Source organism: Halichoerus grypus, chromosome 5, assembly GCF_964656455.1.
Source record: "Halichoerus grypus chromosome 5, mHalGry1.hap1.1, whole genome shotgun sequence".
NCBI classification, from domain to species: domain Eukaryota; kingdom Metazoa; phylum Chordata; class Mammalia; order Carnivora; family Phocidae; genus Halichoerus; species Halichoerus grypus.
The window spans coordinates 183,605,190-183,616,023 of NC_135716.1; the positions used below are offsets into that span (position 1 = coordinate 183,605,190).

General features: G+C 58.3%; 1 protein-coding gene across 6 annotated transcripts in view; it reads left to right on the plus strand.

Annotated features, from left to right (window-relative positions):
- Positions 1-5,332, plus strand: part of NPHP4 (nephrocystin 4) — a 114,511-nt gene extending 109,179 nt beyond the window's left edge. For all 6 annotated transcript variants that reach the window (XM_078073858.1, XM_078073856.1, XM_078073860.1 and 3 more), the window contains 7 exons: positions 410-566; positions 1,119-1,204; positions 1,762-1,847; positions 2,777-2,948; positions 3,568-3,747; positions 3,966-4,109; positions 4,726-5,332. In XM_078073858.1, coding sequence (XP_077929984.1) covers positions 410-566; positions 1,119-1,204; positions 1,762-1,847; positions 2,777-2,948; positions 3,568-3,747; positions 3,966-4,109; positions 4,726-4,866 — 966 coding nt within the window. In that variant the 3' untranslated portion in view covers positions 4,867-5,332. The remainder of the gene's footprint in view (positions 1-409; positions 567-1,118; positions 1,205-1,761; positions 1,848-2,776; positions 2,949-3,567; positions 3,748-3,965; positions 4,110-4,725) is intronic.
- The last annotated feature ends 5,502 nt before the right edge of the window (positions 5,333-10,834 follow it).

Genomic DNA, 10,834 nt, shown 5'->3' on the forward strand with positions numbered 1-10,834 from the left:
TTACCGTCTGCAATCCAAGAGCTCCGCTACCACCCGCGAGGACCTGGCGGGTTAACGCCAGGCCCTCGGAGCAGCTGCCCCGCACGCGCGCGGCGGGCGTGCTGGAGGATGGGACGGTGGCTGCGGGCATGTCGGTGCTGGCCGCACACCCTGTGCTGGCGGTCGAGGCGTGGGCCGTACTCACGAGAATGGCAGGACCAGCAGCTACACGCGACGCGTGCGTCACGAGAGCACGTCCACGCGCCGTCCCTGTGCTGCGTGCTGCTGCAGCCTCCGTCCCCGTTTCTCACAGGGCTTGACCCTCCCACCTCGCGGGGGGGCGGGCCCCACGGAGCCCGGCGGGGTGCACACAGCTCTCCGCGGGCCCGTGGGCCGGGCCTCACGCTGGCGCCGTGTGCTCTCTCGGCAGGTCTTGTTCCGGGGCAGTGGCGGCAAGCCCATCGCCGTGCTCTGCCTCACCGTGGAGACTCAGCCCCACGTGGTGGACCAGGTCTTCCGCTTCTACCACCCGGAGCTCACCTTCCTGAAGAAGGCCATCCGCCTGCCTCCCTGGCACACGCTTCCAGGCAGGTCCCATCTGTCCCCACGGCTGGCGTTTTACAGGTTCAACAGATGGGAAAAGGTTTTTCCCTGAGGGTGACAAGGGGCATCATCATGTTATCCCGTGATGCTCTTACTCCAGCCTGTGACCCACCTGTAAATTCTCCACCTGCCTTTGTCGTTTGAAATGGTGACCTCACGTCCTCTGAGATGCCCTGGGCGGGCTGATTCTACCTCCTAAAACCCATGGCCCCGAGGGTTGTGCCTGGAGTTCACTCGTACCTTGGGCTGCTCAGTCACTTCCCTGGTCCTGGTCTGGTGCGTCTTCTGTGTCGGGCACCTTACTCCATAGTCCCCCCATTCACTCTTGGTCACTCCCTTCGGATAGGTACCCGAGGACGTGGCTAATGGCGGGAGTGCCGGTGCCCACGCAGGCGGGACTGGGGTAGGGTGGCATCACCCGTCTCCCAGCAGGGGTCTGTTAGTACCTGTGACGGGCCAGGCCTGCCCCAGACAGTGCCAACACGTGGCCCAGGCCTGTCCAGAAAAGACGCTTGTTCTGATATTCCCTGCCCCAGGTGCTCCCGTGGGAAGACCTGGTGAGGAACCTCCAGTCCACGTCCGATGTAGCGACCCCAACGTCATCTGTGAGACCCAGAATGTGGTAAGTTCTGCCGAGCCCATCACCCAGCCAGCCTCCCGTCATCTGAGCGCCCTGGCCTCCGGCAGCCTCTTCCTTGTAGGTTTTCAGTTAAGTGGTATCTTTCTAAGGTGCTAACGGGGTATTTTGATATCCTTGTGAGAGCTTTATGCATGAGTTTTCATCTTTTCTGCTAGCAGATCAGTTCTTTGATTATCTGAATTTAAATGAAAAAAAAAGGCATGAAGCAAAGTGAATAAAGTGAGTAGTAATTAAGCCACTTATTAATTGCCATTGTGTAAAGAATAAGGGCAATAATTGTGTTATGACTGGTTAGGAAATTGGATAAAATCTCCTGCAGAATATAATTATTGAACTCAATATGAAATCAAGAAGTTAATGATTTTCTTTTTTGCAGTGAAAAAAAAAGAAGAGTGAATTCTGACTAATACCGAAAATTAAACACCTATTGGGAGGGAGGGAGCCTGGTTCCCGCCTGCTTCTGCTTCACGCAGGCTCAGGGGGCTGGGCTCGGAGTGGGGAGGCAGGCGGTGTTCTCAGGGTGCGCCCGTGTCCGCCAGGGCCTCGGGGAGCCACGGGATGTGTTCCTGAAGGTGGCTAGTGGGCCAAGCCCGGAGAGCAAAGACTTCTTTGTCACTGTTTACGCGTAAGTCCATGAGCACGAACTCCAGAGGTCTGGAGGGGTGGGCGGGGGTGGGAAGCAGCTGCAGCATTGGAAGGGCCGGCCTGGGCTCTTCCCGAGCTCCTGACGGGGCTCGTTGTCGGGCCTTTGGCCCTGGGACGGGAGACTCCAGGGCTGGCAGGGGCCTCGCAAAGGGCGCCCTCTGATCGGAGCAGCACCAGCGGCCTGAGGGACGCGTGGAGAGCCCACCAAGGAGAGAAACCCAAGGCGGCGTCTGCCCCAGTGCCGTGCCTGGTTCTGACCAGGGGAGAGGGAAGGTGGCAGTCATTATCCTTCCATGCCTGAGACGGTGGCACATCGCCTTCCTGCTTCTCCCACTCAGTTGAAATGACCCTGTTCCTATACCGTTTTCTCGGAAGTCTCCTGTTCCAGTCCCTTGAGGGAGGATCTTTTAAAACTTGGCCAGGCTGGGGGCTTTTGAATCGGATGTCTGGGAATGGGGCAGGGGATAACTGCACTCAGTGCCCGTCTCGGGCTGTGTGGACACCCGAGGGGCAGGGTTACTGAGCCCCACTTACAGGAAAGGGTTGGTATTGTCCTGCAGCACCAGGCAGCTAGGACGGGGCCCACGAGCTCCGGCCTGCGTGACCTCTGAGCCCACAGACTCTTCCGTGTCCTGCTTTCCACGGGCTTCACCCCAAGCCACCTGGTTTGGGACTGTGACGTTTCTGGCAGAAGCCCACGTTGTCACTCACGTGGGGTGTCGTGGTGCAAAGTCAAAGTGGGCCTTCAAAGTGAGGGGAAGGTGGCTGCGAGGGTGATGGCAGCTGGGCTTCACCCTATCTCCTCGGCCCCTGTCCTCCTGGCCACCTTCTCGGCCTCTTCCCGGCTTCTGTCTCCCGGTTGGTGCTGTTGTCCTCACCAGCCCTGATAACGGCTTCTGTCCTGCACAGGGATAACTGGCTGGCAACCCCTGTCCAGATATGGCAGGTCCACCTTCACTCCTTGCAGCGCGTGGACGTCTCCTGTGTCACAGGCCAGCAGACCCGCCTGTCCCTTGTCCTTCGGGGGACACAGACGGTTCGGAGAGTGCAGGCTTTCACCTCGCACCCCCAGGAGCTGAAGGTAGGTCACTGGGTGTTCTCTGGCCTCTCCCCTCCTCACCCCACCCTGGGAACGGACGGTGTGGGTCCTGTGGACAGGCTCATGGCTCCTTCAAGACTCGTGGCAGAGTCTTTATTCAGATTGCCTTTTATTGGATATGCCATCATGGGATGAGTGACATATAAACCCCAAAGGCCACTTTTTAGAAAAATTATTGGAAGGCAAATATTAATAGCAGCTCTGGAATTTATTTAGCCACAATTATGCGTCTGGATAATGAGGGCAATGCAGACTCCTTGCCAGGGTTTTGAGCTGGAGCTCGTTGAGATCTCCCTCTGCTGAGGCAGCTCTGGTGCTTCGGGGCCCGTGGCCACACGGAGGACGCTTGCCCGCACAGGTGGTGATGCGGACCGTGATGTGCTGTGAGCCTGACGGTGTGGCTGGGTCTGGTTTCAGATCTGGCACCGTCACTCGGGCCCCTTCTGACCTCATGCAGGCCACGTGGGCCCCCTGCCCCCGGAATAGCGGGGGTTCCCTTGGGATTCTCTCTGTGCCCTGAGCTGCAGGTTTCAGGAAACGCCTGGTCTGCACAGTGTGAGGGACTGCATCCTGACCCGCTTCTTTTCTGCTGTTCTTAAAGACGGACCCCAAGGGCGTGTTTGTGCTGCCACCTCACGGGGTGCAGGATCTGCATGTTGCTGTGAGGCCCCAGAGGGCAGGGAGCCGGTTCATCCACCTTAACCTGGTCGACGTGGACTATCACCAGCTGGTGGCCTCGTGGCTCGTGTGCCTCTCTTGCCGTCCACCTCTCATTTCCAAGGTCTGGAGGGGCACACGGGGTATGGGTGGTATGTCACCTGACTGTCACCTGGTCCTGTGTCCTCCTCTGTAGTCTGTGGCCCGGGGGTAGGGGTGTGGGTTGCGTCTGTATGGTGAGCCCCCTCAGCGGGGGTCTGTCATATTTAGGGAGATGCCCTAAGTCAGGTGGCACATGCAGAGCAGGCTCAGGAAGGGCGACTGCTGCCCCTGCCTCCACAGGCTTTCGAGATCACGCTGGCCGCGGGGGCAGGCAAGGGCGCCAACAAGCGGATCACCTACACCAACCCCTACCCCTCCCAGAGGACCTACCACCTGCACAGCGACCACCCTGAGCTGCTGCAGTTCAGGGAGGACTGCTTCCAGGTGCGGGTGCTGTGCGCGGTGTGGAGGGCTGCGTGTGGGGGGGCCCTCGGGCTCTGCTTCTCCCGGGAGCCCCGAGGTGTGAGGGTCGGCGCCACATTTAGGAACAGTTCCATCTAGTAATGGGTGGTCTTGAGAGAGTCCTGGGAGGGAGCAGTGTGGATCTGAACTGGGGAAGGTACTAGATGGGTGGGGGGCGGGCATCCCTCTTTGAGCTCTTCTGCCTGTGCTTCTGGGGCCCCCACATCTAGGCACCGTTGCAGGGGTTCTGGTGGCCAATCTGCCCTGCAGTTTATCGGTGGCTTTACCCACAAGTGCCCTGCAAATTAGCCTTTTTTCTGTTGTATTTTGAAGAAAGTACAGCTCATCACAGTCTGTCAGTGGAGGGTGTTTCTTGTTGCGAAGCGTCCCCTGGGGCGTGGGAAGAGCAGCTGTGTCCCGTAACACTGGGAAATTTAGTTCAGAACATCAGGAGTCTGGAGTCCTGCCTGCCTCAGGCCTTGGGGTCTGGAGCCTCAGCTTAACCTCCTCTGTCAGCCCGGGTTTGCACGCGTAGAACTTGCCAGAGTAGAGAGCGGTGGCTGGGGTAGGCTGGGATTGGATGCTTGGTGCCTTCCAGGTCAGGGGAGGAGAGACCTACACCATCGGCCTGCGGTTTGCACCTCGTCAGAGCGCCGGGGAGGAGGAGATCCTGATTTACATCAATGACCACGAAGACAAAAACGAAGAGGCGTTCTGCGTGAAGGTCACCTACCAGTAAAGAGCGGCCGGGGGTGGCCCCCATCCCGCCGCAGTGTGGGGACACACTCATGTGCGCTGGCTCTGTGGGCCTCCTCCTGCCCTCGCTGACCTGCCCGGGCCACTGGGGAGCGTGGCCGAGGGTGGAGGGGGCGCCGTGCTCCTGACCGGCTCTCGTGCCCGAGTGCAGGAAGCTGCTGCTGGAGCCCGCCGTGGGCCGAGCCCCGTGGGCATCCGCAGGGCAGGGCTCGGCGCCGGGAAGCACGAGGCTCCTTTCTCTCTGCTGCACTCGGGCAGGTGTCTGTCTAGGACGTGTCAATTTGCTTTTTAGCAAAATATATTTTATGAATCATCTTAAGTGATAAAATTATGTTTTCTTACTGGGTTTTGTACAAACATTATTTGCTATGCAATGTTTTATACTGGTATTCTTTCATATCTTTTTTTAAGTTATGTATGAAAAACTAAACTTTTACCTGTTTTCTCTATTGATGGTTTTCTTGAGTGTTTTCTGTTGTTTTCACCCTTGTCAGATGCTGACCTAACCGGGCATCAGCGTGGTTTTCCCTTGAGGACAACATGGCTGAGGGACAGTGGGTGGCCTGGGGCCTCTGGCCTCCCGGAGAGTCGGCATGGGCCTGACCGAGGCAGTGAGGTGCCTCACCTCTGCCTCTGTTGGTCATGGCTCCCATTCTGATTCTGCGCACCCCCCCCCATAAGGACCCCTGTAATGACATTGGGCCCACCTGGAAATTCAGGGTAACTGCTTCATCTCAAGATCCTTACCTTAATCTCACCTGCAGAGTACCCTTTTGCATGTTGGGTCACTCAGTCACAGCTTCCAGGGATTAGGATGGGGACAACCCCGGGCAGGGGACCTTTTTCTATCCACCAGAATCTCATTGGCCAGAACCCGGTCACTTGGCTGCACCTAGCTCCAAGGGGTCTGGGAACTGCCCTCCTTTTGCGTGTCGTGTTCAGATAACCAGGGGTGTTATTACCGAGCAGGTGGGAGCAGGTTTTGGGGGATGTTCACAGCCTTGGCCACAGCTGCTGGTGGGGAAGTGGAGAAGTGGCTGGGCTGGAAGCACACTTGGAGGGACAGGACGGAGTATAACCGAGAGGCAGAGCATCGTGTGTTTTATAGCAAAAACTTGACTTTGAGTTTGTTGCAAACATGGATAAGAAGGAAACAGGGAAGCCTGAGCCCTGGCGAGTGGCAAGCCAGGCTGTTCCTAATTTGGGGTGATGAGAAGGCAGCAGAGTGGTGGCCAGCCAACCAAGTGTGCAGATGAGCAGCTGAGGCCGCCGTGGGAGGAAGCCTGTGGGGGGTGGGTCTCTGTGGCACCATGAACTGACGAGGCTTCCGTGGTGAGGAGTGAGACCCAGGGCACAGATGTGCTGGGGGACGACTGAGCAGGCCCCAGAGAGATGGTCGTCGAGGTGGCCCAATGGCCGGATGCTGCGTAGGTGAGAGGCAGGACGTCCACTGCCCCTGATTTAAATCTCGGCCCTGTGAGCAGGGTTAAAGGGTGCATCTGCCCTGCAGCTGACCCGCTCCCCATGTCCTCTGCCTGGGCACGGGTCCCGAGCCCTGCACCAGCGGTAGGCACCACAGAGCGGCGCGGAGGATGGATTCTGGGGAAGTTCTTCAGGTGTATTTATGGGTCTTTTTACCATGTGACAATGTACCAAAGTTCATCTTTGTTGTTGTTTGGATGCCCCACCTGGTGTTTTCTAAGTTTGCACCCCGGTCACAGGGCAAGGGTTCAGCCTGTCTACACCCTGTGCCAGGCCAAGCACGTGTAGCCAGGACCAGGGAACTGGCTGCCAGCCTGCATGGAGACCTCCAGGCCTTGGTGTGTCGCGGCGCCTGCCGAGCTCCATGTGGGAAGCTATGGTGGGGGTTACAAGGTCTTGTCACTCACCGCCACCATCCGGGCAGCTTCTCCGTCCCGCCCATGTGCCGCTGTCACCCGTTGAGGTGTGGGGAGGAGACGGCCTGCTCTGTCAGCCTTGCTTCGTTAAGCTTCTGCTGTTTCTGCGAGGCTACGCGGCTCTAATTAAGTATCTTGAGACTCGCTCCTGCCCATGACAGGTAGGGAGACGTGCTGGCCTAGCGCTCGGGTTTTATCTTACTAGATGACTTTAATGTTTCTGGATAGGACGATGAAGCTGTAATGTTCCATTTCTCTCCTGCTCTCTCACTGGGGAGGGTGGTTGGGGCCACTTTCTCCTCCTCTTGTAGAGAACCTCAGCCAGGCGCATGTGCTGCAGGATCAGTGACCGGCCAGACGCGGGGTCTGCGCCAGGGGAGGGCGACAGGACTGCGGCACGGGACAGTCAGGTGAGAGAGAGACAGGAACGGGGGGCCCTTTCCCAGGGCCTGCTGGGCTTCAGGGCGGTGGCCGGCGGGAGGTCCGGAGTCCCCACGCTATAGACGCAGCCCAGCCCTGCACGTTGGCGGTCCCATGGCCATGCGGGGACCGGGAGGGTAGGGGGAGAGGGTGTCCGAGGGCAGACACGCAGGAGGTATCTGTGGGGAAGGGTGGCCTCCTGGGGGCAGCCAGTGCTGTGGGTGACAGAAGCAGGCTGGCTTCTCAAGAGATCAGAGAAGGAGGTCGTCTGTCTGGGGTGCTTCTGGAAGGTCTGCACAGCCCGTGAGACGTGGCCGTGTTCGGTGCTCCTTACGGAGACGAGCCCTCCCTGAAGCCCCCTCGCTCCCTGCTGTTTGTGGCTTGTGCCCATTCTTGTGCCCCTCAGTGCCCGTGTTGTGCGGCTCCCGGCGAGAGGTCAGGATGTTGGGTCTGTCTTCCTGGCCGGGGGCTGAGGACTTAGGCTGCCTGCTCTCTGCAGCTGGCTTCAAAGTCTGGGATGGGCTGAGCGGAGAACGCCCCTGACTTTGCTCTCACACCTGATGTGTCGTCGAGTCCTGGCCAGAACGTCCTCTCCGAGGGCTCACTGTGCGTGCTCGCTGTCCCGGCTGAGACAGGGTGGGAGGAGAGGGAGTGGGGAGGGGACGCCCTTGGGGAAGGGGACATGGGACCCTTTCACCTCCATCTCCTCCCACTTCCAGATGCTTCCAAGAGCTGGGAAGTCACAGGGCTGCCATTTTCTTAGGGAGGCAGATCCACCATGAGTCCATTTTGTCTTTGCACGATGGTGGGGCCACGGGACCTTCCTTATCCCATGTCTAGGCTGTAAGACAAAGACTGAAATGGGTAATTTGCTGCCCTTCGGGGCTGGATGCCCAGGTAGGGGGCTGTGGAAACCTGTGAAACGTGCCGTCACGCCACCCCAGCATCCCCAGTGCTGGGTGCACGCCTCTGCCCAGCCAGGACCCTACCGTGCAGAGGCAGGAACCGAGGTGCTGCGTCTGGCTGGAGGATGTGGGTGGTGGGTGCCCCCCCTGAGCACGCCCGGGCTGGCCCGTGGGGGGCTTGTTCCCTGAGCCCCGGTGGTCGGGCACAGCAGGAAGCCGTGGGACGGCCTTTGGCAGGACAGATGCTCTCAGCCAGCGCAGCTGTGCTCATTCACTTATTCGTCACTCCCTCAATCATTCATTCATTCATTCATTCTTTCATCCGACATGGGCTTGCGGGTGCCCCTCTGTGTGGGGCAGGGGGCATGTGGTCCCACAAGACAGACACAGTCCCTGCCCCAGGTCAGGACCTGGCCTCCTTGTGGGGCCCAGACAATAAAAAGTGGCACATCCTGTAGGATCAGGCAGTGATAGTCTGTGGGGGGAAAAGCGGCATAAGGGCATGAAGAAGGGATCTTTGATTTTAGAAAGGAGGTTGAGGCCTCTCCGAGGTGATGTTGAGCAGAGCATAGAATGAAATCAAGTAGCCCCGAGTGGAGGGTCTGGGCCAGCTCACAGGGCCTTTGGGCTGCGGGGAGGAGTCTGGACTTGGTTCTTGGGGACATGAGGGGCCGATGGGACTGGGGTGGACAGGCGCCCTGCCCTGGGACCAGCACCTGGGGCCAAATTACTGATCTGCTCTAACCCAGCGGCCTGGCCCAGCGCCCGCTCGAGGGCGTGCACACTCTGCATGAACATGCTGCCCACGGCCTTGGGGCCTACAGGGCTGGGGACGCTGGGCTTGGCTGGCAAGGAGGGGGCATCTGCACTTTGTTACATCGGAAGAGCCGGTGGTCTACCCATAGACGTTCTTTTCCTCTTCTCTTCCCCTTCGTGGCTCCTCCTCCAAATCCCTCCCCAGTGGGACTGTGACCTCTGGTCACTGTCCTGGGTACAGGTAAGGATTTGGGGCCCCTCCGGGGAATGAGAATTGGGTGCAAGGTGGGACTTGTGCTTTTCAAACCTTGCTTGATGCCATTCGGAGCCTTTTCCTCCCTCTTTTCCTTTCTTTGTCTTTTCTCACAAAGAACAGAGATTTCTTTATGATCGATTTCCAATGTCAAATAAAGGTCAGCCCCATGACCTCGATCTGGCCGCTCAGGCTCTTCTGCTGGGGCCCAGGCCCCAGGTCAGGTTCACGGTGCGCTCTGGGCCGTGAAAGGTGGGCCTTCTCCCCTCCGTGAACCCCAAAGCGTTCTGAGCCGCTGCCCGGGACTAGAAGCAGCATTTGGACTTCGGGTTGCCCGTCCCGGGGTGCAGCTGGTGTCTACGGCAGCGGGGGGATTTACATGAGAAAGCTGGCCCGCCTCAGGATCTCCCCGATAAGGAACGGCTGCTTTCTTCCTGCACACAAAGCCACACCATCTTTCAACAGGAACCTTATCATTTCCATCAAGGGCATTTCTTGGTATTATTGTACTTCTTCCCTCCGGCTCCTCCTCCCACCCCTGTTGAAAGCCACTTTTAACTAAATGGAGTCAAACGAAAGCCAGATCAGCTGCTTTGCTTTTCTCATGTCTGATAATGATTTAATGTTATGTTTGTCTCTATTTAGAAATAAATTAAGGCGCCTTTAAAAATTGTTGCTTCAGGTTCTAAGAGGTTGGAGAAAACAACCATTATGTTTCCTTAACAACCTTTTCTTCCTCCTACTGTATGGGGTCGAGGTACATTTGTTGGTCTGACCCCAGCAATCTCAGTGTGGCGGCTTGGTTTATCTTCAGGCGCGTGTGCTGAGAGCTTCACAGAGAGAAGGTGGTGGGGGGGCAGGGAAGCAACCAGTGGCCTGCCTTGAGGGGCTTCAAGTGGTCCTATGCCTGGCGTGGCCTGAACACAGTGGGCCCACGCTGCCCAACTCCATCGGACTGGTAAGGAATTTCGAGGCCCTTCCTGCTGACGAAAGAGGCGGAGGAACGCCGCATATCCTGGAAACCTTATTAGCTGGGACACGCCTGGTGGCAATGCCACGTGGGCCCTGTGGCTCTGACCCCAAGGCCAAGCCAGGCGTGAACTACTCCGTGGGAGGCCGCTCAGAGCCCAAGGAGCCTGTGTTGGGGGAAGCAGCGCACTGCTCCAAGGCTGCTAGGGAGGACTCGGAAGGCTGGTCAGGCTGGAAAATGGACCGAGGAACCGTCCCTCCACCTGCGGAGGGGGAGTTGTGTGTTCCAAAATTCATGTCCACCCAGAACCTCAGCATGTGGCCTTACTTGGGAATAGGGCCTCTGCAGCTGTATCGGGGTGGTGATGAGGATGTGATCATACTGGATGAGGGCCGTCCCTAAGTCCAATGAGAGTGTCCTTATAGGAGATAGAAGGGGACACACAGAGAAGATGGAGATGTGACGACAGAGACCCCGAGGGGAGTGATGCATCTACTGGCCAAGGACACCCAGGACTGTCGGCAGGCACCAGAATCTAGGACAGAGGCCTGGGACCGATCCCCCCTCAGAGCCTCGGGAGCCAGCCCTGTCTGCACCTGCAGTTCACACTTGTGGCCGCCAGGGCTGTGGGAGAATACGTTCGTGTTGCTTCAGGCCACCAGGCTCGTGGTAATATGTTGTGGCAGCCCCGGGAGACGAACACAGAAGGAGTTCTGGGGCCCACACGGTCCCGGGGGCCTTCAGGACTC